At 41.1% G+C, this 27,938-nt stretch overlaps 1 protein-coding gene across 1 annotated transcript; it reads left to right on the top strand.

Annotated features, from left to right (window-relative positions):
• The first annotated feature begins 3,349 nt into the window (after nucleotides 1–3,349).
• LOC143767564 (uncharacterized) lies at nucleotides 3,350–20,873 on the top strand. The gene is made up of 7 exons (XM_077255974.1): nucleotides 3,350–3,442; nucleotides 3,534–3,606; nucleotides 3,688–3,756; nucleotides 3,952–4,144; nucleotides 4,305–4,461; nucleotides 4,582–4,873; nucleotides 20,772–20,873. Exons 2-7 carry the CDS (start codon nucleotides 3,535–3,537, stop codon nucleotides 20,871–20,873), a joined length of 885 nt encoding a protein of 294 aa, XP_077112089.1. The 5' UTR covers nucleotides 3,350–3,442; nucleotide 3,534.
• The last annotated feature ends 7,065 nt before the right edge of the window (nucleotides 20,874–27,938 follow it).

Here is a 27,938-nt window from a genome sequence, read left to right as displayed (position 1 = left end):
TTTATCCCCAAGCCTCTATTTCACAGTCCAAAAATCTGTTACTTTTATTATTGTTGGAAGCCAACCTGTCACCTCATAAAATAAAACGTACATGCACCATTAGTGGTCATCTGCAGGTAAATAGCTTTTAAACCCTGTATAGTTCTCTATAGTAATTATTTTTTCCCTATAGCCACTTATTTCTAGTTACCTGAGTGGTGCTGGGAATGCTTACAATCATTGCTCATGAAACATTATGAGCACTGTAAATCCATCATATCAATGATTGAGAGGCTTAAAATTGAGAAAACCTAGCTTTTGTCACTATTAATGCCACCACAACTTGATATATATGAAACCCCATTTACAAAGAGGATTACACTTACCATAGTTTTTTACATCATCTATGAAATGAATAAGAAAAAAATATATTTCAATACAGAGCGTGAATAATTAGACAGGAGGTACGAAGTTTCAGTTTTACTCTCATGCTTTGCAAGCATAGTCTTTAGGGCTGAGCAGCAAATGGTAGAACGGTCAGACTGTGCCTGCTGGATGGCAGGCTGAACATGTCTGAACCCATGTGCTACTTTGGCTCAAAGGGACACTGCTGAAAATATATCGAAAGTTGGCAATGAATTGAGTGGTTTAACAATGCTCTTGTTTATATGTTTTCTGGAATTATTCATCTATGATTCTTCTTTGTCTAACTCTTGAAACCTTTCTCAACAACTAAATGGACTCTGTTATCCTCAAGGTATAGTCATTCCCTAGCCTTTATTTCACAACCCAGAAATGTATTATTGTTAATTTGAAGGCAACCTGTAACCTCAAGAAATAAACTTATATGAAGCTAATCTGCAGGTAAATATCATATCAAGATAAATCCTATATAATTTGCTTACTGGAGCAGCAGCTTCAGGGAGAAAATTAAGTTTTATTCTCCCTACAGCATCTCGCTTCTTGTTACCTGGGCAGTTCAAGGAAAGTTTACATTCATCGCTTACTAAACATTCTGCGCACTGTAAAACTGCGATAGCAACAAGCAAGTGGTTCAAGAGAGCAAAAACTTGGCTATTTTCATCGTTTTTATCTCTCCACAACCTGCTATAAATGAAACCATATTTACAAAAAGAATTGCACTCACCATAGGCTTTTTTATCATCTATGAAACAAATGAGAAAAAAATATATATTTCAATACATGACAGGTGGTACAACATTTCTGTTTTAGTCTCATGCTCGGAAGGCATAGTATATAGTCACAGGGCTGAGCAGTAAATGGTAGAACAGTAAGACTGTGCACCAGGATGGATAACTGATCATGCTTGTCACTAAGGCACCAATGGAGTCTTCTGAAAATGTATCCTAAATTGGCAATGAACAGAGTGGCTGCATCCTTTTATTTAAATATTTTCTGGAATTATGAATCCATGATCCTTATTTGTCCAACTCCTGAAGTCTTTCTCAGCAACTAGATGGCCTCTATCATCCTTACGCTATATTCCCTAGCCTCTTTTTCACAGCTCAAAAATATTTTAGTAATATTTTTGTTACTTCGAAGGTAACCTGTCACCTCAAGAAATACAACTTACATGCAACTGTAGTGGTAATCTGCAGGTAAATAGTGTTTACACTCTATATAGTTGGCTTACTGGAGAAGCAGTTACTGGGAGAAAATTAAGTTTTATTCTCCCTATAGCCACTCACTTTTAGTTATCTGGGTGGTGCAGGGAACCGTTACAGTCATTGCTAACTAAACATTATGTGCACTGTAAAGCTGCGAATGCAACGACCAAGAGGTTCAAAGGAAATAAAATTAGGCTTTTATCATCCCTATTTTTGCCTGCACAACATGATATATATACAGCTCTAGCAAAAATCAAGAGGCCACTGCAAAATGTTCCATTTGTCTGATTTTTCTCTTTATAGGTTTATTTTTGAGTAAAATGTAAATTGTTCTTTTATTCTATAAACTTCTGACAACATGTCTCCCAATTTCCAAGCAATATATTTTTTTTTTACAATGACAAATGGTCAAAATTAAAAAAATCTGTGCTTTCAGACCTCAAATAATGCAAAGAAAACAAGTTCATAATCATTTAGAAACAACAATACTAATGTTTTAACTCAAGGAGAGATCTGAAATCAATATTTTGTGGAGTAACCATGATTTTAAATCACAGCTTTCATGCGTCTTGGCATGCTTTCCACCAGTCTTTCACATTGCTTCTGGTGCAAAAATGTAAGCAGTTCTTCTTTGTTTGATGGCTTGTGACTATCCATCATCCTCTTGGTTACATTCCAGAGGTTTTCAATGGGGTTCAGGTCTGGAGATTGTGCTGAGCATGACAGGGTTTTGATGTGGTTGTCTATCATCCTCAGTCTCCATCCCTTAGCCTCTATTTCACATTGAAAAAATGTAATACCATTATTATTGTTACTTTGAACTCAACCTGTCACCTCAAGAAATACAACTTACATGCAGCTGCTGTAATTCTGTAATCTGCAGGTAAATAGAGTTTTTACACTGTATTGTTGGCTTATTGGAGCAGCAGCTACAGGGAGAAAAGTAAGTTTTATTCTGTCTATAGCCTCCCACGTTTAGTTATCTGGGCAATTCAGGGAATAGTTACAGTCATCGCTCAATAAAAATGATGCTTTTCATTAAATTGAGATTGGAACGAGCAAATGGTTCAAAACAGAGAAAAGTTGGCTTTTATCATCCTATTTATGCTCCCACTACAACCTGATTTATGTGAAAAGCCATTTACAAAGAGCATAACACTTATAGGTTTTTTCATCATATATGAAATGAAGGAAAAAAATATTTTTCAATATATAACAGAATGTGAATAATTAGACAGCAGGAACAAAGCTGTGTTTTGCTCTTAAGCTCAGTAGGCATAGTCTATATATAAAGTGCTGTTACGTAAAGGGTAGAACAGTCATATTGTGCATGTTAGGGTGGTTTCACACTTGCGTTTTTGTCTGCAGCGTTTTTTATAAAAAAAACGCATGCGTTTTTTTCCCCTATATTTAACATTGAAAACGCATGCGTTTTTTGGTGTACGCGTTTGCACGCATTTGTGAACGCATGCGTTTTTTAACTGCATGCGTTCATTTAATAAAATGCAACTTGTAGTATTTTGAGGGGCGTTTTTTTTTTTCCAAAAAAACGCATGCGTTTACATGCGTTTTTTTTGGACAAAAAAATGCATTGGAGTCAATGGGGACGCATGCGTTTTTTTGGACATGCGTTTGCATGCGTTTTTTTGACGCATGCGTTTTTTTTGGCACCATTGAATTAAGTGTAGATAAAGATGTCTAGACACTGATAAGACTCCCCCATAGCAGCAGGATTATAAAAGGAAGGTGGGGGGAAGTTTCTGGTCACTTCTCATCAGACTCCAAAGAAGACAGCACCCTGCCCGGACGCATTGTTGGACAAGACACAGAGCAATGTGAGTATATCCTAGCCAATGCATTCATTTTCAATTTTTTGGATCTACATGTCCTAATTTCTTCTATTTTTTTTCTTTCAAAACGCATCAGAATGTCTTCTCCGGTTTCCTCGTCTGATGAGGAGTTCCAGCCACGTCAATCAGAAGTGGATCACGTGAGCGAGGTATGTTTTTTGTCCGTCAGCTTGGTAAGTATTGACTGTCACATCGACACATGAGGCAATTTTTTTTTTTAAATTTTATAGAGCACTTCAACTGAGGGACAGAGAGGTACTGAGCAGCGGAGTCAAGGTCCAGGTGGAAGACGGCAGCGGGTATGTATACCAGGCAGACTGTCCTTATTGTAATATTCTTTTAACTTCCTTTCTGTACCCTTGTTTTTCTATACATATTTCTTATATCATCCTTTTCTGAAAGTTGTCTTTCATATTCCTGCCCTTTCTCATCTTCGTGTCTTATTTTTTCCAAATGTGGTTGAGCAAACTTAAATGATTTTGTTTTAATTTTAGGTTTCACAACGGGACGACGACCGGATTGATAATGACCTGCTGATCAGTCTGGTCCAGGAGCGAGTCCCGTTGTGGGACAGCCGGGATCAACAGCACGCCGTCAATAGTGTTCTCCGTCGTTTGTGGAGTGAGGTGGCCCAAGCGTTGTGGGATGGCTGGGAGAATTCCCCGCCACGGGTCCGTAATGCATTTGGTAAGTATTGCACGGTAGTGTGAAGCAACAGACCTTGGCCATGCTCTCTTGACTGTGTGTGATGAAAGAAACTTTTCGTAGTTTCTGTCATCACACACAGTCACGAGAGCACGGCCAAAAGTCCTTATTCTGACCATTATATTTTATTGTTATTTCACAGTGGAGAAAGTAAGGACACGTTGGCGTTCCATGAAGGACCGCTTCAACAAGGACCTACGTGCAGAGAAGAGTGCAGCTAGTGGTTCCGGAGCAAGGCACCGGCTCTACAAATACCACCGTGTGTTGGCCTTCCTGAGACCGGTCCTTCTCATGAGAACGTAAGTATTTCTCACATGCCTCCGGTTGTATTGCATTGACATAATCTGTCACTTTTAATTCCACAGGATGTACCGTCTTGTTATAGTTTGGTATTGATTTTCTGTTTTCTTTTTTCACAGCACACACTGCACGACTGTTGCCACAGGTTCTGGAGCGGTCCTTCAGCCGGCAGCCACGGACCCGTCCCAGCCATCCAGCAGCGCAGCACCAGGTGGGTCTTCCACACTCACTGGAGACCAGGGGGCTGGCCCATCAGGTCTTCCCCTTTCGCAGTCCTCTTTCGCTGCACCCATTTTTGCGGGCTCATCCCGGCAGCGACAGAGGGCTTCGGATAGGTCCCTCATGCCCGAGTTTTTACACTTGAGCTCGGTTTTACATGAAGCTATCAAGGCTTTAGGTGACAGAATGGATGTGACCCTTAATCTCTTAAATTGCCGCATCCAGGATGTCGCCAAAAGCGTTGATCAATTGAAAGCCGACCTCAAGAAGCCAGCTCATCATTTTTTCAATCAAATCCTAGAGGGCATGTCGGAACACCTTAGCCCTGATCTCCAGCTGAGTGTGATGCAGGCCTGCAATGTTGCTTTTGTGCAGGCTATGCAGCAGAGTCAGAGTCGTAATGTGGCGGCATATCCAACTGTGCCGTCACTGTCACAAGTAAACACTATTCCTACCTCTGCTGCATACCACTGCACGGCCACCTCTATTCCCTCTACAGGTGTACTCCACTACAGCGCCAACACGATGACGAGTGCTGTTGGACATCCCACCGCCACCACCGTGACGACCGCTGCTCCGGCTTGGACCTCCTCCGCTGACACCACCATGACGCAGGACCCTGGCGTGGCTTATCGGCCCGGCACCCTCCCGATGCAGCAGGACCCATCCATGCAATATCGGACCGGCCCACCCCAGATGCAGCAGGACCCAGGCCTGGCATTTCGGACCGGACCCACCCCGATGCAGCAGGACCGAGGCCTGGCATATCTGACCGGACCAACCCCGATGCAGCAGGACCGAGGAGTTGCTTTCCGGGCAGGACACCCCCCGATGCAGCAGGACCCATCCATGGCGTATCGCACCGAGCCCCCCATGATGCAGCACGACCAAGCCATACCTTTCCAGGCAGGACCCACCCTGATGCAGCAGGATCCATCCATGGCTTTCTGTTCCCCCCCACCAGCAATGCAGCAGGACAATGGTATGGGATTTGTTTCCCCCCCCCCAACGAGGCACCAGGATCCTGGAAGGGTTTTTGTTTCCCCCCCCCCCAACGAGGCACCAGGACCCAGGCGGGAGTTTATCTTTCCCCCCATTGGACTCAGACATTGCCGAGCGCTCCACAATGGAGACTGACTGTGTGGAGACGGGTCCTGACGTGTCTCCCGCCCACACTTTACAACATAGCCCAAGAAGACTTCCCCCAACCCGGAAAACCCAACGTAAAACTGGCTAAATGCATAAAAAACAAAAAACTTTGATTATTCCTCCCCCATCACCTACCGATGTGTCTCAACCTTCCAGTGTGTCTAAAGCCCCTCATGTTTTAAGCCCCATCCCCGAACTTCCAGACCCTTCAAGTTTTGTTGCCCATTCTCCTGCCACCTCTGCCTCCTCCACGGTGAGCCAGGCTTCAGTTCTGAATACCCCCCAGTTACGTCACTCAACCCCAAGCCGGCGTGGTTCAACCCGGCGCGGTACCAAAAAATAAATTTGTTTTTTTTTTCCTCAATAAAAAAAAAGTTTATTTGAAACAATTATGTTTGGTTTATTGTGTCTTTCACCGCTCTCAATACACAACAATAAACTTCGTCATACACTTATTCTTTTGGCCTACACATATCTCCAGTAGTATAAAATACCAGACAACATCTATATGTGTTTCTTTAGTATACAGATATGAGTTGGCCAAAAAAATAGTATTTATTTCCATACTCTTATTTTTGTACCTAGTGTAGTGTCACTGTACAAAGAGAAAATGGTGGAAATCAAGTTCAGAACTCAACTTAACCGGTCAGATGTCAAAATATATACCTGACCGATTAAGTTGATTACTGCCTTGTATATTCACCATATTCTATATAGCACATTATGTGACAATGGTTGTCAAACAGATGGGACAATAGTTCTAACACTCTACATATCTATGCTCACCAGGCCAGGTGTCAGAAATTGTGAATTCATGATCATGTATATGTTTATCATGAATTTATTATTGCTTACACTTGACTTGATGGATATAGAGACCGTGACAGTCTTGACTAGTGTTGAGCATTCCGATACTGCAAGTATCGGGTATCGGCCGATACTTGCTGTATCGGAATTTCCGATACCGAGATCCGATACTTTTGTGGTATCGGGTATCGGGTATCGCAACAACATTAATGTAATAATGTGTAAAAAAGAGAATTAAAATAAAAAATATCGCTATACTCACCTGTCCGACGCAGCCGGGACCTCAGCGAGGGAACCAGCAGCGTTGTTTGTTTAAATTTCGCGCGCTTTTCTAAATACGCGCATGTCCAGCCTCCCGTGACGTCACGGCTTGTGATTGGTTAATGGCGGCCATGTTGCCGGGACGCGGACCAATCACAGCAAGCCGTGACGTAATTTCGTCACGGCTTGCTGTGATTGGTCCGCGTCCCGGCAACATGGCCGCCCTGACCAATCACAAGCCGGGACCTCACGTAACCAAGTAAAAGCGCGAATTTTAAACAAACAACGCTGCCGGTTCCCTCGCTGAGGTCCCGGCTGCGTCGGACAGGTGAGTATAGCGATATTTTTTATTTTAATTCTTTCTTTTACACATTAATATGGTTCCCAGGGCCTGAAGGAGAGTTTCCTCTCCTTCAGGCCCTGGGAACCATCAGGAATACCGTCCGATACCTGAGTCCCATTGACTTGTATTGGTATCGGGTATCGGTATCGGATTGGATCCGATACTTTGCCGGTATCGGCCGATACTTTCCGATACCGATACTTTCAAGTATCGGACGGTATCGCTCAACACTAGTCTTGACGCAATGACGTCAACAATATTAGAATTAATAAATAAACATTTTGTACCATTATTATAAGTATGGGGCCCGTGGTTTATATCATTCTTTGAAAACCAAAATAGGGAGTGCAACAGAGGTAAATTACGATGAAAAATTAAAATTTATTACCTCAACAACTATCACCCACTCCTGGTTTTGGATTACAAAATATGATATACATATCTACTGCCCATCTTTGGTCAACCTTTGTTTAGAGAGGAAAAAGATAGTAGACATGGTGAACACAAAAAAGTTTATTAATTAGAAAAATTTGTATCAGTGTTTAATAATTGGTAAACATAAACATACAACAGGACATTTACACAACATTGTCCTGCCATGACACACGTCCAATATCGGACACAAAATAGGCCGCAAATTGGTCCCGCATAAGACCAACGGCTGCAGTTGACCGCATCGGGTGATGCTGAAAATCAGGCAATGGGTGTGCAACAGGTTCATCAAGTTCAATGTGGGGTCGCTCCTTAGCCATTATATAATTGTGTAGCACCACACAGGCTTTGACCACCTCGTCCACTGTTTCCACTTTTAGATTGATGGCTGTTGCAAGAATGCGCCATTTAGCAACAAGAATGCCAAAGCTGCACTCTACGGTTCTTCGGGCCCTGGTCAGTCTGTAGTTGAATATTCTTCTAGTGTGGTCCAAGTCCCTACTAGAATAGGGCTTCAGGAGATTTTCACACATCTGGAAGGCCTCATCCCCAACCATAACAAATGGCAGCGGTGGGCCTTGAGTGTTGGGGAGAGGCTGTGGAGGGGGAAAATTAAAATTGTTGCCATACAACCGACGGCCCATATCCGAGCTCTTGAAGGTTTGGGAATCATTGCCACGGCCAAAAGCTCCAATATCCACGGCGATGAAGCGACACTCCGCATCCGCTATTGCCATAAGCACTACCGAAAAATATTTTTTATAATTATAAAACTCAGATCCGGTTCTGGCAGGTTTGACAATGCGGATGTGCTTTCCATCCACCGCCCCTAAACAGTTTGGGAAATCACACACGTTCAAAAATGTAGTTGAAATTTCCCGCCACATGTCCACGGTGGGTACGGGTATAAACTCCTCACGGAGTGCATTCCATAACGCACGACAGGTGTCCACAACAATTCCGGAGAGGGTTGAGATTCCAAGGTGGTATTGGAAGTGCAGGGAAGATAAACTCTCTCCTGTGGCAAGAAATCTAGAAGAAAAAGAAACAAAAACAAAAAAAATTAAAATCGGCTCTAATGGTGTTTTTTAAAAAAAAAAGAAAAAAAAAAAAACATAGAAAACATGTCATAACAACAAAGTTGACGGTCATTGGTTTAGTTTTGGAACGTACCGTAATGTCACTAACAGACGTTCCTCAGGTGGAATCGCTCTACGGAGCCGTGTGTCCTGTCGCCTTATGGATCCTTCAACACGAGCCAGTAAATCCCGGAAAGAATCTTGAGACATTCTGGTATAATCCTGGAATTTCTCCGGGTTGGCATTCAGCTCCGCATAGAGCGTGTGATATGCTCCACGGCTCTCACGCACTTCAATGATGGGGTGCCTCCAAAAACGCCGACGCTGTCTCCTTCTCCATCTTTGGCGGTTTCGGTCTTGCTCCCAAGCAAAAACACAGGCAAGGAAAATCTTGAAGCTGAACTCCAGTTTGAAATAAAAGTTATCCATAGAAAGATCCATCGTGACACCGGAAACAGTAGCAAGCTCTGAAAATTTCTGTCCCCCTAGGGTCTATATATTGAGAGACAATCATATACGGCCTCTTTATTCCCATTGGTTGTGTCTGGTTATCTTTTTTTTTTTTTTTTTTTTTTTTGGAAAAATGTTCAAAAAAACGCAAACGCATGCAAAAACGCATGTAAACGCATGTAAACGCTGCGTTTTTTTGACACACGCGTTTAACGCATGCGTCAAAAAAACGCAGCGTTTACATGCGTTTACATGCGTTTTTGCACCATGCGTTTTTTTTAAAAAACGCATGCGTTCAAAAACGCAAGTGTGAAACCAGCCTTACTGAACCTTACTGATCTTGCCTGAACCCATGTGCCACTATGGCTCCAATGGAGTCTGCTGAAAATATGTCCTACACTGGCAATGAATTGAGTGGCTGCATCATGAAAAACCTCATCATCATCACCCAAAACCTGAAATATTTGAAAACCTCATTTACAAAGAGGATTACTCTTACCATAGGTTTTTTCATCATCTATGAAATGAATGAGAAAAAAATATTTTCAATACAAATCAGAATGTGAAAAATTAGACAGGAGATATAAAAAGGCTTCTATTTTACTCTCAGGCTCGGTTGGTAAAGGTTATATTTTAAGGTCTGAGACATATATGGTAGAACAGTCAGACCGTACACCAGGTGGCTTACTGATCTTGCCTGAACCTATGTGCCAATATGGCGCCAAGGGAAACTGCTGAATATACAGTTTATCCAACGTTGGCTATGAATTGAATGGCTGCATCATCCTCTTGTTTAAATATTGATTGGAATTATGCATCCTTGAGGCTTCTTTGTCTAATTCTTCAAGTTTTTCTCAGGAACTAGATGGCCTCTATTATCCTTAGGCTTCATTCATCCCATAGTCTCTATTTCACAGTCCAAAAATGTATTACTTTTATTATTGCATGAATGCAACCTATCGCCTCAAGAATCACAACTTACATGCAACTATGGTGGTAATCTGCAGGTATATTGCTTTTTAACCCTGTATAAATTTTTTACTGAAGCAGCAGTGACAGGGAGAATAGTAAGTTTTATTTTTCCTTTAGGCATTCACTTCTAGTTAACTGAGTGGCGCTGAGAAAGCTTACAGTCATCTCTCATGAACCATTATCAATACTGTAAATCCGCTGTAAACCCCCATTTACAAAGAGGATTGCACTTACCATAGGTTTTTACATAATCTATGAAATGAATAAAAAAAATAGATTTCAATGCATAACAGAATGTGGATAATTAGACAGGAGGTTCAAAGTTTCTGTTTTACTCTCATGCTTGGCAGTCATAGTCTCTAGGGCTGATCAGTAGTGTTGAGCGATACCTTCCGATATGCAAAGGTATCGGTATCGGATTGGATCGGCCGATATCCAAAAAATACTGTATATCACCGATACCGATACCCGATACCAATGCATATCAATGGGACACAAAATATCGGAATGGTTCCCAGGGTCTGAAGGAGAGGAAACTCTCCTTCAGGCCCTGGGATCCATATTCATGTATAAAATAAAGAATAAAAAAAAAAAATATTGATATACTCACCCCTCCGACGGCCCCGACTCTCACCGGTCCAAGCGTCTGCCTCCGTTCCTAAGAATGCAGCGTGAAGGACCTTCGATGACATCGCGGCTTGTGATTGGTCACGTGACCGCTCATGTGACCGCTCACACGACCAATCACAAGCCGCGACGTCATCGCAGGTCCTTCACTCCCTGCATTCTTAGGAATGGAGGCACCGCTAAGAGCCAGGGTCTGCCGGAGGGGTGAGTATATCAATATTTTTTATTTTTATTATTTATTTTTTACATGAATATGGATCCCAGGGCCTGAAGGAGAGTCTCCTCTCCTCCAGACCCTGGGAACCATACGCACCGCACACTTCCGATTCCGATTTCCGATACCGCAAAAATATCGGAACTCGGTATCGGAATTCCCATACAGCAAATATCGGCCGATACCCGATATTTGCAGTATCAGAATGCTCAACACTACTGATCAGTAAATGGTAGAACAGTCAGACTGAGGACAGGATGACCGACTGAACATGTCTGAACCCATGTGCCACTATATCTCCAATGGAGGCTGCTGAAAATATGTCCAATGTTGGCAATGAATTGAGTGGCTGATTAATTTTCTTGTTTAAATATTGTCTGGAATTATTCATCCATGATTCTTCTTTGTCTAAATCTTGAAGCCTTTCCCAGCAACTAGATGGCCTCTATCATCCTCACGTCATATTCATTCTCAGCCTCTATTTTACAACCGCAAAATGCATTATTATTTGAAGGCAACCTGTCACCTCAAGAAATAAACTTACATGAAGCTATAGTGGTAATCTGCAGGTAAATATTGTATCAAGAGAAATCCTATATAACTTGTTTACTGGAGCAGCAGCTTCAGGGAGAAAACTAAGTTTTCTTCTCCCTACAGCATCTCGCTTCTAGTTACCAGGTGCAGTTCAAGGAAAGTTTACATTCATCGCTTACTAAACATTCTGCGCACTGTAAAACTGCGATTGCAAGGAGCAAGTGGTTCAAAAGAGCAAAAACTTGGCTGTTTTCATTCTTTTTATCTCTCCAAAACCTGATATAAATGAAACCACATTTACAAAAAGGATTGCACTCACCATAGGTTTTTTTATCATCTATGAAGCAAATGAGAAAAAAAAATATTTCAATACATAACAGAAGGTACAACATTTATGTTTTACGCTCATGCTCAGTAGGCATAGTCTATATTTGCAGGGCTTAGCAGTAAATGGCAGAACACTCAGACTGTGCACCGGGATGGATAAGTGACCATGCCTGAAACCATGTGTCACTAGCGCTCCAAGGGAGGCTTCCGACAATTAATCCTATGCTGGCAATGAATGGAGTGGCTGCATCATTCTTTTGTTTAAAAATATTCTGGAATTATGTATCCATGATTAGTGTTGAGCATTCCGATACCGCAAGTATCGGGTATCGGCCGATACTTGCGGGTATCGGAATTCCGATACCGAGATCCGATACTTTTGTGGTATCGGGTATCGGTATCGAAACAACATTAATGTGTAAAATACAACATTAATGTGTAAAATAAAGAATTAAAATAAAAAATATTGCTATACTCACCTCTCCGACGCAGCCTGGACCTCACCGAGGGAACCGGCAGCGTTGTTTGCTTAAAATGCGCGCATTTCCTGCCTCCCGCGACGTCACGGCTTCTCATTGGTCACGTGCCGCCTATGTGGCCGTGACGCGACCAATCACAGCAAGCCGTGACGTAATTTTGAGGTCCTGGAAGCTTAATTCTAGGCATTCAGGATTTTAAAATTACGTTCCGGCTTGTGATTGGTCGCGTCGCGGTCACATGGGCGACGCGACCAATCACAAGCCGTGACGTCACGGGAGGCAGGACACGCGCGCATTTTAAAATTACGTCACGGCTTGTGATTGGTTGCGTGCCGCCCATGTGGCCGCGACGCGACCAATCACAGCAAGCCGTGACGTAATTTCAGGTCCTGTATGCCTATTTCTGCATTCAGGACCTGAAATTACGTCACGGCTTGCTGGGATTGGTCGCGTCGCGGCCACATGGGCGGCACGCAACCAATCACAAGCCGTGACGTAATTTTAAAATGCGCGCGTGTCCTGCCTCCCCTGACATCACGGCTTGTGATTGGTCGCGTCGCCCATGTGACCGCGACGCGACCAATCACAAGCCGGATCGTAATTTTAAAATCCTGAATGCCTAGAATTAGGCTTCCAGGACCTCAAAATTACGTCACGGCTTGCTGTGATTGGTCGCGTCGCGGCCACATGGGCGGCACGCGACCAATCAGAAGCCGTGACATCGCGGGAGGCAGGAAACGCGCGCATTTTAAGCAAACAACGCTGCCGGTTCCCTCGGTGATGTCCAGGCTGCGTCGGAGAGGTGAGTATAGCAATATTTTTTATTTTAATTCTTTATTTTACACATTAATATGGATCCCAGGGCCTGAAGGAGAGTTTCCTCTCCTTCAGACCCTGGGAACCATCAGGAATACCGTCCGATACTTGAGTCCCATTGACTTGTATTGGTATCGGGTATCGGTATCGGATTAGATCCGATACTTTGCCGGTATCGGCCGATACTTTCCGATACCGATACTTTCAAGTATCGGACGGTATCGCTCAACACTATCCATGATACTTACAGTGGTGTTCAAAAGTCCTGCATGGGCATAGGATAAATTGAATTTTCAAGTTTTAAACGTTCTGTCGAATATCGTCTTTGCTAATATGACATATTATATATGGTTTTGTTCAGAATACAATTTTGCATTCTCTCCCTGTAATATTTTTAGCTTTTGAAGCAGTTTTACCTGAAATTATTGCAACAATATGGGAATTCAAAGCACAACTAAATATTGTACAGCTTCAGATCCAAAAGTAGCCAATCACAGATGAGGTTCTTGTGACCAATCATAACCTGGATATGGCAGCCAATCACATTGCATTACACTGCATCACATCTGCTGCTTTGTTTGTTTGTTTTATCTGTTGGTCTATCTAGTGAATCATACTGTAGAGTTTTATGATGGGAGCCTTCAGATTTTTGTCAGCGGAGGATCGTGGGCATTGAAATATTTAAAATGGAGGAAGGAGGAGTGGGAAAAAGTGCTATTTAGTGATGAAAGCACTTTTTGCATTTTAGGAAATGATGGCAAGTCTCATGTGAGAAGGTTCCCACATGAAGAGTACAAGCCAGAGTGTTTGAGCTTCTCTGTGAAACATCCGATGAAAGTAATGGTCTGGGGCTGTATGGCAGCCAATGGTGTTGGAAGGCTTCATATTGTAGAGGGTATGGTTAATGCAAAAAAATACATAGACATCCTTAATAAGAAAATGCTGCATTCTGCTCAACACCTGTTTTCAGGGGATTATATCTTCCAGGATGATAATGCTCCTTGTCACAGAGCTAAGACAGTAATGGAATGGAAAAAAAAGAACAAGGTGGCTACTATTGACTGGCCAGCTCAGTCCCCGGACCTCAATCCAATTGAAAATTTGTGGCACAAGGTATCATTAGAGATATCTAGAAAACAGCCAAGGACCAAGAGTGAGTTGATTGAGGCTCTGATACAGGCCTGGAACCACATCATCACTTGTGAACATCTGCAGAAGCTTGTTCACTCAATGCCACAGAGATGCAAGCTGGTGCTCAAGAGCAAAGGATGGCAAATAGAGTATTAGAAGCTACAGATGCACTCAAAATGCAATTTTCAGAACTCTGAATTAAATAAAAAATAATAAATCTTAAAAAGTAAAAATTAAGTCTGTGTGAACTTGCATTGGAAGTTAATGAACTTAGAATCCTGTTCACCATTCTACACACTGTACTGGTGTAGGTATGGTTATGCTGTAAAAAAAATTATCAAAAATGTGCATCCCGTAACAATTTATACACTTGGGACATTCAAAAATGAGTATGGCATACAATGAGGGATTACAAAAACATATATGTTCCACTAGTTTCACTGTAGAGATGCAGAAGTATGAAACATATAGTTTTCTTCACGCCTATGCAGGACTTTTGAACACCATTGTATTTGTCCAACTCTTGAAGTCTATCTCAGCAACTAGATGGCCTCTATCATCCTTACACTATATTCCCTAGCCTGTATTTCACTGCTCAAAAATGGTTTAGTATTATTTTTGTTACTTCGAAGGCAACCTGACACCTCAAGAAATACAACTTACATGAAACTGTAGAGGTAATCTGCACGTAAATAGCGTTTACATTCTATAGAGTTGGCTTACTGGAGAAGCAGCTACAGGGAGAAAATGAAGTTTTATTCTACCTCTAGCCACTTACTTTTAGATATCTGGGCAGTGCAGGAAATGGTTACAGTCATCGCTAACTAAACATTATGCGCACTGTAAAGCTGCGTATGCAATTTCCAATTGCTTCAAAGGAAATAAAATTAGGCTTTTATCATCCTATTTTTGCCTGCACGACATGATATACATATATAAAACCCTATTTAAAAAGTAGATTAAACCTACCATAGGGTTTTTTATGATCTATGAAACGAATGAGAAAACAAAAACATATTTCAATACATAACAGAATGTGAATAATAAGACAAGAAGTACAAAGTATCTGTTTTAGGCCGGAGACACACTGGTGAAAGATACGGCCGAGTCTCGCTGGTTAAAAGCAAGCTGTAGCACCTGCACTCCGGAGCGGAGCGTGCAGCTGCATAGCAATACATGGAGCTGCATGCTCCGCTCCGGAGTGCCGGTGCCACAGCTTGCTTTTAACCAGCGAGACTCGGCCGTATCTCGCACCAGTTTGTCTCCGGCCTTACTCTCATGATCGGTAGGCATTGTCTTTCTATACAGGCTTGAGCAGTAAATAGTAGAACAGTCAGACTGTGCCCCGGGATGGCTGACGGATCTTGCCTGAACCCATGTATCACTATGTCTCCAAGGGATGCTGCTGAAAATATATCCAACGTTGGCAATAAATTGAATGGCTGCATTATCCTCTTCTTTTATTATTGTGGGGGATTAAATATATATGATCCTTCTTTTACTAACTCTTGAAGTCTTTCTCAGCTACTAATCGAACTCTTTCACTCTTTCATCCTCAGGCTTCATTCATCCATTAGCCTCTATTTCACATTAAAAAAATGTAATACCATTATGATTTTTGCTTTGAATGCAACCTGTCACCTTAAGAAATGCAACTTACATGCACCGGCAGTGGCACTCTGCAGGTAAATAGAGTTTATACCCTGTATACTGTAGTTGGCTTTTTGGAGCAGCAGCTACAGGGAGAAAATTAAGTTTTATTCTATCTATAGCCACCCACTTTTCGTTATCTGGGCGATGCAGGGAATAGTTACAGTCATGTCTCAATAAACATATTGCTTTTCATAAAAATTGAGATTAGAACAAGCAAATGGTTCAAAAGAGAGAAAAATTGGCTTTTATCATCCTATTTATGCTCCCACTATAACCTGATTCATGTGAAACCCAATTTACAAAGAACATAACACTTATCATAGTTTTTTTCATCATATATGAAATGAAAGAGAAAATAATATATATATTTCAATATATAACAGAATGTGAATAATTAGGAGGTACAAAGCTTCTGTTTTATGCTCATGCTCAGTAGGCATAGTCTATATTTACAGGGCTGTTACGTACAGGGTAGAATAGTCATACTGTGCACCTCAATGATCTTGCCTGAGCACATGTGCAAGTATGGCTGCTGAAAATATGTCCAATGTTAGCGATCAAATGAGTGGCTGCATCATCCTCTTGTTTTAATATATTCTGGAATTATGTATCCATGAACATTCTTTGTCTAGTTCTTGAAGTCTTTTTCAGCAACAAGATTAACTCTATCATCCTCAGTTCCATTCTTTCCATAGCCTTTCATTTACATCTCTAAAATGTTTTACCATTATTATTGATACTTTGAAGGCAACCCGTCACCTCAAGAAATACAACTTACATGCAGCTATAGTGGTAATTTTCAGGTGGTAAGTAGTGTTAAACCCTGTACAGTTGGCTTACTGGAGCAACAGCTACAAGGAGAAAAGGAAGATATATTCTCCTTATAGCCATATTATAGGGTATATTTACCTAGGTGGTGCAGGGAATGCAGCATCAGACTGGAGCACCTTGGTCCCACCAGAGAAAATTATTCTATGTAACTACATAGAAATAAATACAAGACCACCAATTTTGTGGTAAAACGCTCTAATATCAGGGTATAATATAAGGTAGTGCACGTCTTAATTATGTACAGGGGTTGGGGTAGCCCCCCTTATAGAATATAAAGTATGTCCCTCATAGAATATAAAGTAGCCAACTCATAGAATATAAAGTAGCCCTTCATAGGGTACAATGCATCCCCCTCATAGTATATAAAGAATCCCCCTCATATAGTATAATGTAGCTCCCTCACAGAATATAATGCAGCCCTCATATAGTATAATGCAACCCCTTCATAGAAAATAATGCATCCCTCCATAGAATATAATGTAGCCCCCATAGAATATAATGCAACCAGCCTCAGAGTACAATGCTGGCCCCATAGAATACGTATAATGTATCCCCCCATTGAATATAATGCAACCAGCCCCATAGAGCATAATGCAACCCCCTCATAAGGTATAATGTAGCCCCCTCAGAGTATAATACAGCCCCCTTATAGGGTATCATGTTGCCCCCTTTTGAGGGTATCATGCTACCCCCTCTTAGGGTATCATGCTGCCCCCTCTTAGGATATAATACTGCCCCCATAGGGTATAATGCAGCTCCCTCATATTGAATAATAATGCCCCCTCGTAGGGTACAATGCAGCTCACCCATAGGGTATAATGCAGCTCCCCTTAGAGAATAATGCTACCCCCATAGGGTATAATGTAGCTCCTCCATAAGAAATAATGCTGCCCCCCTCATAGGGTATAATGTAGCTCTCCCATAGGGAATAATGCTGCCCCCCATAGGGTATAATGTAGCTCCTCCATAAGGAATACTGCTGCCCCCCCATATGGTATAATGTAGCTCCCCCATAGGGGATACTGCTGGCCCCATAGGGTATATTGTAGCTGCCCTCATAGGTAATAATGCTGCCCCTTATAGGGTACAATACTGTCTACCACTCATACGGATCATACAGGTTAAGGCTATGGATTCTTTAGAAGATACAAGGTTCAACTGTTAAAGGTTTATGCTTTAATACCAAAAAAAACAGTGCTTGCAGTAAAGAAAAATATATAAAAATATGGTAATAAAATGGCGTACAACTATGCAAAACAGTATAAAATAAACAGGAGAAAACTTACAGAAATAGCTAACGGTAGTCTGCTTCTGCTCCCTGAGGGGGGTGAATATGGACTGGAACACATCAGCTTCCCAGGCTGCCCTCACATGTGAACAATTTTGAATGTATACAAGCCTAATTAATAGAATCACCCTGGAGGTCAGATTTCTAGACCAGCCTCTCAAGTTGATATTCTAATCGCTTGTTTTTGATTGGACCATGGCCGCGCCCTGAATGAATATATTATTTTCGCTGAGATTCTTTGTGTAAAGCTTCCCACAGATAGATAGTGTCAGGCTGTAATTGACATCTCTCTTCCAAAGAGCCAAAGGTGTGAAATGCTTCCTGGTTCTTAGAAGGCCCCCTGGCGAGAGTGAAGACAGAAGTCTGCTGTCTCAGGACAATAAACATTAACACCTGTGTGAGACCTGCAGCCTCCAGGACAGATGTCAAACCATTACTAGTCACACAATAAACCTATACATAGTTCACTGCACACATATAGATATATACATATTTCACCACACTGCCCCCTCATAGGGAATTATGCTTGCCCCCTCAGAGGGAATAATGATGGCCCTCTCTTAGGGAACAATGCTGCCCCCCTCATAGGGAATAATGCTGCCCCCTCATAGGGAATAATGCTGCCCCCTCATAGGGTACAATGCAGCTCCCCAATAAGGTATAGTGCTGCCCCCCTTATAGGGTATAATGCTGCCCTCCATAGGGTATAATGTAGCTCCCCCATAGAGAATAATGCTGCCCCCCATAGTGAATAATGGAGCTCCCCCATAGAGTATAATGTTGCCCCCAATAGGGTATAATGTAGCTCCCCAATAGAGAGTAATGCCCCAGGACTCACTGATATGTATAAAAAAAACACAATACTCAACCTCTGCTCCTCGCTTCCATGCTGATTCCGGTGGCAGCTCTGCTCTGATGCAGGATCTGCACTGCAGTCAGCCTCGCACACAGCAGGTACGCGATGAAGTGATGTCATCGTGCACGCACTGTGTGTCAGAGGCAAGGGAAATGATGGGAGAGGGAGCATCATCTGAAGCTCTCTCCTCCATTAATGCGCACGGGGGGTGGAGCTGGTGCCGAGTCCCTCTGGCTTATGGCCCCAAAGCGGCTGCGAGGGCTGGGGGCCCCTGAGGGAGCAGGGCCCGTGGTCTGTGGGCCCTGGTAGCGGGCAGTGTTAGCTGCAACATGAGGCTAACACTGCTTGCTATTAAAGTGAAATGAAGTCATTCCTCTCCATGCCCATAGGGGTGTGGGGAAGCAGTGAATATTCATTTCACTTTAGCCGCTATTAGTGGCACACCAATGGCTAGGGGCCCCTAGAGCAGTTAGGGCCCTAGGCAGCTGCTGGCACTGTATGGAAACAGGTGTCAATGCCTGAGCCCACTGGAAAATCCTCTGGTTTTCCGATGGCCCAGTCTGACCCAGAGGGAACGGGTACAGTCATCGCTTACTTAACATTATGTGCACTGAAAAGTTGCAAGAGCAACGAGCAAGTGGTTCAAAAAAGAGAAAAGTTGTCATCCTATTTTTGCCCCAAACCCTGATATATTAGAAATCTTATTTACAAAGAGGATTAAACTTACCATAGTTTTTTTCATCATCTATGAAATGAATGAAAAAATAATATATTTCAATACACACAGAATGTGAATAATTAGACAGGAGATAGAAAACTTCTGCTTTACTTTCATGCTTGGTAGGTATAGTATATATTTGCAGGGCTTAGCAGTAAATGGCAGAACAGTCAGACTGTGCACCAGGATGGATAACTGATCTTGCCTGAACCTATGTGTCACTATGGCTCCAAGGGGGACTGCTGAAAATATATCCAATGTTGGCAATGAATTGAGTGGCTGCATCATCATCTTGTATATTGTCTGAAATTATGTATCCATAATCCTTAGTTGTCAAACTCTTCAAGTCTTTCTCAGTAACTAGATGGCCTCTACTATCCTTGGGCTCCATTCATCCCTAGCCTTTATTTCACAGTCCAAAAATATATTTCATTTTGCATTGTTTGAAGGCAACCTGTCACCTCAAGAATTACTACTTACATGCAGCTATGTTGGTAATCTGCAGGTAAATAGCTTTTAAACCCTGTATGGTTTTTTACTGGAGCAGCAGCTACAGGGAGAATAGTAAGTTTTATTTTTCCTATAGACATTCACTTCTAGTTACTGAGTGGTGCTGGGAAACCTTACAGTCATCTCTCATGAAACCTTATCAGCACTAAAAAATCACCATAAAATCACCATATCAAAGAGTAAGAGGTTCAAAATTGAGAAAGCTTGGCTTTTGTCGCTCGATTTATGCCACCACAACCTGACATAGATGAAACCCCATTTACAAAGAGAATTACACTTACCATAGGCTTTTACATAATCTATGAAATGAAAAAGAAAAAATATATAAGATTCTGTTTTACCCTTATGCTTGGCAGGCATAGTAAATGACAGAACGGTCAGACTGTGCTGAAGGATGGCAGACTGAACATGTCTTAACCCATGTGCAACTATGGCTCTGAGGGAGACTGCTGGAAATATATCCAATGTTGGCAATGAATTGAGTGGTTGAATAATTTTCTTGTTTAAATATTTTCTGGATTTATTTATCCATGATCCTTCTTTGTCTAACTCTTGAAGTCTTTCTCAGAAACCAGATGGACTCTATCATTTTCAAGCTATATTCCTTCCCTAGCCTCTATTTCACAACCCAGAAATGTATTGCTGTTACTTTGAAGGCAACCTGCCCCCTCAAGAAAGAAACTTATATGCAGCTATAGTGGTAATCTGCAGGTAAATATTGTATCGAGTTTACACCCTGTATAGTTGGCTCACTGGAGCAGCAGCTTCAGGGAGAAAACTAAGTTTTACTCTCCTTGTAGCCACTCACCCCTAGTTACTTGGGCAGTTCAAGAAAAGTTTACATTCATCACTCACAAAGAGATTTACACTTACCATAGTTTTTTTCATCATCTATGAAATGAATGAGAAAAAAATATATTTCAATACATAACAGAATGTGAATAATTAGACAGGAGGCAGAAAACTTCTGCTTTACTCTCATTCTCGGTAGGCATAGTATATAGTCACACAGCTGAGCAGTAAATGGTAGAACAGTCAAATTTCACACAGATGGCTGACTGATCTTGCTTGAACCCATGTGCCACAATGGCTCCATGAAGGCCTGCTGAAAATATATCTAATGTTGGCAATGAATTGAGTGGCTGCATCCTCTTCTTGTTTAAATACTGTCTGGAATTAATTATCCATGATCCTTAGTCGTCTAACTCTTCAAGTCTTTCTCAGGAACTAGATGGTCTCTATTATCCTTGGGCTCCTTTCATCTCCAAGCCTTTATTTCACAGTCCAAAAATGTATTACTTTTATTATTGCTTGAAGGCAACCTGTCACCTCAAGAATTACTGCTTACATGCAGCTATGATGGTAATCTACAGGTAAATAGCTTTTAAACCTTGTATGGTTTTTAATTGGGGCAGCTACAGGGAGAATAGTACGTTTTATTTTTCGTATACTTTAGACATTCAGTTCTAGTTACCTGAGTGGTGCTGGGAAAGCTTACAATCATCTCTCATGAAACATTATCAGCACTATAAATTCACCGTATCAACGAGTAATTTTGTTCGTCTTAAGAAAACTTGGTTTTTGTCACTCTCTTTATGCCACCACAACCTGACATAGATGAAACCCCATTTACAAAGAGGATTACACTTACCATAGGTTTTAACATCATCTATGAAATGAATAAGAAAATAATATATTTCAATACGTAACAGAATAAGGACAATTAGACAGGAGATACAAAGTTTCTGCTTTACCCTCATGCTTGGCAGGCATAGCAATTGGCAAAACTGTCAGACTGTCAGACTGTGCTGCAGGATGGCAGATTGAACATGTCTGAACCCTTGTGCCACTATTGCTCCTAGGCAGGCTGCTGGAAATATATCGAATGTTGGCAATGCAGTGAGTGGTTGAATAATTCTCTTGTTTAAATATTTTCTGGAATTATTTATCCATGATCCTTCTTTGTCTAACTTTTGAAGTCTTTCTCAGCAACCATACAGAGTCTATCATTTTCAAGCTATATTCCTTCCCTAGCCTCTATTTCACAACCCAGAAATGAAGTGCATTATTACTATTACTTTGAAGGCAAACTGTCCCCTCAATAAATATACTTACATGCAGTTGTAGTGGTAATCTGCAGGTAAATATCATATTGAGTTTAAACCCTGTATAGTTAGCTTACTGGAGCAGCAGCTTCAGGGAGAAAATTAAGTTTGATTCTCCCTGTAGCCACTCACTTCTAGTTACTTGGGCAGTTCAAGGAAAGCTTGCATTCATCACTCATTAAACAATAAACAATAAAGTTATGAAATCAACAAACAAGTGGTTCAAAAGAGAGAAAAGTTGGCTGCTGTCTTCCTATTTATGTCTCCACAACCTGATATAAATGAAACCACATTTACTAAATGGATTAAACTTACCATAGGCTTTTTTATCATCTATAAAACAAATGAGAAAAAAATACAATTCAATAAATAACAAAATGGGAATAATTAGGCAGAATCTGTATTTACAGGGCTGAGCAGTAAATGCAGAACAATCAGACTGTGCACCAGGATGGATAACTGATCATGCCTGAATCCATGTGTCGCTAAGATTCCAAGGGAGGCTTCTGAAAATGTATCCTATGTTGTCAATAAACTGAGTGTCTGCATCATTCTTTTGTGTAAATATTTTCTGGAATTATGTATCTATGATCTTTATTTTTCCAACTCTTGAAGTCTTTCTCAGCAACGAGATTAACTCTATCATCTTCAGGCTCCATTCTCTCCTTAGCCTTTTATTTACAGCCCAAAAATGTATTTCAATTATTATTGCTACTTTGAAGGCAACCTGTCAGCTCAAGACATACAACTTACATGCAGCTATCGTGGTAATCTGCAGGTGATACAGTGGGAAAAAAGTATTTAGTCAGCCACCAAATGTGCAAGCTCTCCCACTTAAAAAGATGGGAGAGCCCTGTAATTGAGATTATAGGTAGACAACTATGAGAGTCAAAATTGAGAAAACAAATCCAGTAAATCACCTTGTCTGATTTGGCAAGATTTATTTTGCATATTATGGTGGAAAATATGTATTTGTTCACCTAAAAACATGCAAGATTTCTGACTCTCACACACCTGTAACTTCATCTTTAAGAGGTTCCTCTGTCCTCCACTCATTATCTGTAGTTATGCCACTATGGTGAAGACAAAAGAGCTGTCGAAAGACACCAGAAACAAAATTATATCCCTGTACAAGGCTAAGAAGACTGAATCTGAAATAGGCAAGCAGCTTGCTGTGATTAAATCAACTGTGGGAGCAATAATAAGAAAATGGAAGACATACAAGACCACTGGTAATCTCTCTCAATCAGGGACTCCACGCAAGATCTCAACCCATGGGGTCAAAATGATCAAAAGAACAGTGAGCAAAAATCCCTTTGTGGAACCTAGTGAATGACTTGAATAGAGCTGGGACCACCTTAACAAAGACTACCTTCAGTAACACAAAACACCGCCAGGTACTCAGATCCTGCAGTGCCAGACGTGTCCCCCTGTTTAAGCCAGTACATGTCTGGACACGTCGAAGTTTGCTAGAGAGCATTTGGATTATCCAGAAGAGTTTTGGGAAAATGCCATATGGTCTGATGAAACCAAAGTAGAACTGTTTGGTAGAAGCAAAACTCATTGTGTTTGGAGGAGACAGAATGCTGAGTTGCATCCAAAGAAAACCATACCTACTGTGAAGCATGGGTGTGGCAACATCATGCTTTTGGGACTGTTTCTGTTGTGGAACTGCAGCACAGTAATAGGAGAGAAGGGAGAAGCTGACCCTGCACTAAGACTAGGCTGATACCCTACATTGAATTGGGCAACCCATTCCTTGCGAATAGACCCACCGACTATCCTAGGTTAAACTCAGCAAAGACCTATAGATAAGGGGAAGGAGGTCCCTAAAAGATCTAAGGACTGGGTATAAAAAACAGGTCACCTCCTAATAGGAAACACAGAGAAGGCTGCAGAAACAAACTGAAAACAGAAACAAAAGATAGCAGAACCAGAGATCCCAGAACTGCAAAATATCTAACACAGAAAGCTGTCAAAGCATCTAGACAGAACTCCAGCGGATTAACACTGTTGTCCAGCAAGGAATGGGAGGCAGGTGCTGGGTAATAAAGGGTGATAGAATCACCTGACCTAAGACAACCCAGCACCAGGGGAAAAAGACCAGCAGCCAGAAAACCCCAACAAGATGGCGGTTGGTCAAAACAAAACAGATTCTAACAGTTTCTCTTCAAAGGGACGAGGACAACTGATCTGTGTACATGAAAGAATGAATGGGGCCATGGATCTTGAGATTTTGAGTGCAAACCTCTTTCCATCAGCAAGGGCATTGAAGATGAAACGTGAATGGTCTGTCAGCATGATAATGATCCCAAGCACACCACCAGGGCAAGGAACAAGAGGCTTCTTAAGAAGCATATGAAGGTCCTGGATTAACCTAGCCAGTCTCCAGATCTCAACCCCACAGAAAGCCTTTGGAGGGAGATGAAAGTCCGTATTTCCCAGCGACAGGCCCAAAACATCACTGCTCTAGAGGAGATATGCATGGAGGAATGGGCCAACATACCAACAGTGTGTGCCCACCTTGTTAAGACGTACAGAAAACGTTTGACCTCTGCCAATGTCAGAAAAGGATATATAACAAAAAATCGAGATGAACTTTTGGTAATGATTAAATACTTATTTTCTGTCATAATTTAAAGAATAAATCTTGTCAAATCAGACAAGGCGATTTTCTGGATTTGTTTTCTCAATTTTTTTTGACACTCATAGTTGTAGTCTACCTATGACGTCAATTACAGGTCTCACTCATGTTTTTAAGTGGGAGAACTTGCACAATTGGTGGCTGACTAAAAACTTTTCCCCACTGTAAATAGTGTTAAACATTGTGCACTTGGATTACTGGTGCAACAGCTAAAGGGGAAATAGCAAGTTATATTCTCCCTATAGCCACTCGCATCTATTTACCTAAGCGGTGCAGGGAGCAGACACAAGCTTCGCTCACTGAATATTATGCGCACTGAAAAGTTGCAATAGCAACGAGCAAGTGGTTCAAAAAGGAGAACAGTTGGCTTTTGTCACACTATTTTTGCCCCAAAAACCTAATATATTTGAAACCCTATTAACACAGAGAATTACACTTACAGTAGTTTTTTTCATCATCTATGAAATGAATGAGAAAAAAATATATATTTCAATACATAACACAATGTGAATAATTAGACAGGAGGTAGAAAACTTCTGCGTTACTTTCATTCTCGATAGGCATAGTATATAGTCACAGGGCTGAGCAGTAAATGGAAGAGCAGTCAGACTTCACACAGATGGCTGACTGATCTTTCATGAACCCATGTGCAACAATGGCTCCAAGAAGGCCTGCTGACATTATATTTAATGTTGGCAATGAATTGAGTGGCTGCATCATCTTCTTATTTAAATACTGTCTGGAATTATTTATCCATGATCCTTAGTCGTCTAACTCTTCAAGTCTTTCTCAGGAACTAGATGGCCTCTATTATCCTTGAGCTCCATTCATCCCTAGCCTTTATTTCACAGTCCAAAAATGTGTTACTTTTATTATTGCTTGATGGCAACCTCTCACCTCAAGAATTACTACTTACATGCAGCTATTGTGGTAATCTGCAGGTAAAAAGCTTTTAAACCCTGTATAGTTTTTTTGTATTGGAGCAGCAGCTACAGGGAGAATAGTAAGTTTTATTTTTCCTATAGACATTCACTTATAGTTACCTGACAGTCTAGTGACCTTACAGTCATTTCTCATGAAACATTATCAGCACTATAAAATCACCATAAAATCACCATATCAATGATTAAGACGATCAAAATTGAGAAAACTTGGCTTTTGTCACTCTCTTTATGCCACCACAACCTGACATAGATGAAACCCCATTTACAAAGAGGATTACACTTACCATAAGTTTTTACATCATCTATGAAATGAATAAGAAAAAAATATATTTCAATAAATAACAGAATAAGGATAATTAGACAGGAGGCAGAAAACTTCTGCTTTACTCTCATTCTCGGTAGGCATAGTATATAGTCACACAGCTGAGCAGTAAATGGTAGAACAGTCAAATTTCACACAGATGGCTGACTGATCTTGCTTGAACCCATGTGCCACAATGGCTCCATGAAGGCCTGCTGAAAATATATCTAATGTTGGCAATGAATTGAGTGGCTGCATCCTCTTCTTGTTTAAATACTGTCTGGAATTAATTATCCATGATCCTTAGTCGTCTAACTCTTCAAGTCTTTCTCAGGAACTAGATGGTCTCTATTATCCTTGGGCTCCTTTCATCTCCAAGCCTTTATTTCACAGTCCAAAAATGTATTACTTTTATTATTGCTTGAAGGCAACCTGTCACCTCAAGAATTACTGCTTACATGCAGCTATGATGGTAATCTACAGGTAAATAGCTTTTAAACCTTGTATGGTTTTTAATTGGGGCAGCTACAGGGAGAATAGTACGTTTTATTTTTCGTATACTTTAGACATTCAGTTCTAGTTACCTGAGTGGTGCTGGGAAAGCTTACAATCATCTCTCATGAAACATTATCAGCACTATAAATTCACCGTATCAACGAGTAATTTTGTTCGTCTTAAGAAAACTTGGTTTTTGTCACTCTCTTTATGCCACCACAACCTGACATAGATGAAACCCCATTTACAAAGAGGATTACACTTACCATAGGTTTTAACATCATCTATGAAATGAATAAGAAAATAATATATTTCAATACGTAACAGAATAAGGACAATTAGACAGGAGATACAAAGTTTCTGCTTTACCCTCATGCTTGGCAGGCATAGCAATTGGCAAAACTGTCAGACTGTGCTGCAGGATAGCAGATTGAACATGTCTGAACCCTTGTGCCACTATTGCTCCTAGGCAGGCTGCTGGAAATATATCGAATGTTGGCAATGCAGTGAGTGGTTGAATAATTCTCTTGTTTAAATATTTTCTGGAATTATTTATCCATGATCCTTCTTTGTCTAACTTTTGAAGTCTTTCTCAGCAACCATACAGAGTCTATCATTTTCAAGCTATATTCCTTCCCTAGCCTCTATTTCACAACCCAGAAATGAAGTGCATTATTACTATTACTTTGAAGGCAAACTGTCCCCTCAATAAATATACTTACATGCAGTTGTAGTGGTAATCTGCAGGTAAATATCATATTGAGTTTAAACCCTGTATAGTTAGCTTACTGGAGCAGCAGCTTCAGGGAGAAAATTAAGTTTGATTCTCCCTGTAGCCACTCACTTCTAGTTACTTGGGCAGTTCAAGGAAAGCTTGCATTCATCACTCATTAAACAATAAACAATAAAGTTATGAAATCAACAAACAAGTGGTTCAAAAGAGAGAAAAGTTGGCTGCTGTCTTCCTATTTATGTCTCCACAACCTGATATAAATGAAACCACATTTACTAAATGGATTAAACTTACCATAGGCTTTTTTATCATCTATAAAACAAATGAGAAAAAAATACAATTCAATAAATAACAAAATGGGAATAATTAGGCAGAATCTGTATTTACAGGGCTGAGCAGTAAATGCAGAACAATCAGACTGTGCACCAGGATGGATAACTGATCATGCCTGAATCCATGTGTCGCTAAGATTCCAAGGGAGGCTTCTGAAAATGTATCCTATGTTGTCAATAAACTGAGTGTCTGCATCATTCTTTTGTGTAAATATTTTCTGGAATT

Source organism: Ranitomeya variabilis, chromosome 4, assembly GCF_051348905.1.
Source record: "Ranitomeya variabilis isolate aRanVar5 chromosome 4, aRanVar5.hap1, whole genome shotgun sequence".
Taxonomy (NCBI): Eukaryota; Metazoa; Chordata; class Amphibia; order Anura; family Dendrobatidae; genus Ranitomeya; species Ranitomeya variabilis.
The sequence above is the reverse complement of the archived record's forward strand: the minus strand, read 5'-3'. Positions and strand labels throughout refer to the sequence as shown.

Coding starts and splice junctions, on each gene's coding strand:
- LOC143767564 (XM_077255974.1), top strand. CDS start 3,535: ATGTCTTCTCCGGTTTCCTCGTCTGATGAGGAGTTCCAGCCACGTCAA. Junction 3,607..3,687: donor AAGTGGATCACGTGAGCGAG/GTATGTTTTTTG, acceptor TAAATTTTATAG/AGCACTTCAACTGAGGGACA. Junction 4,462..4,581: donor CCGGTCCTTCTCATGAGAAC/GTAAGTATTTCT, acceptor CTTTTTTCACAG/CACACACTGCACGACTGTTG.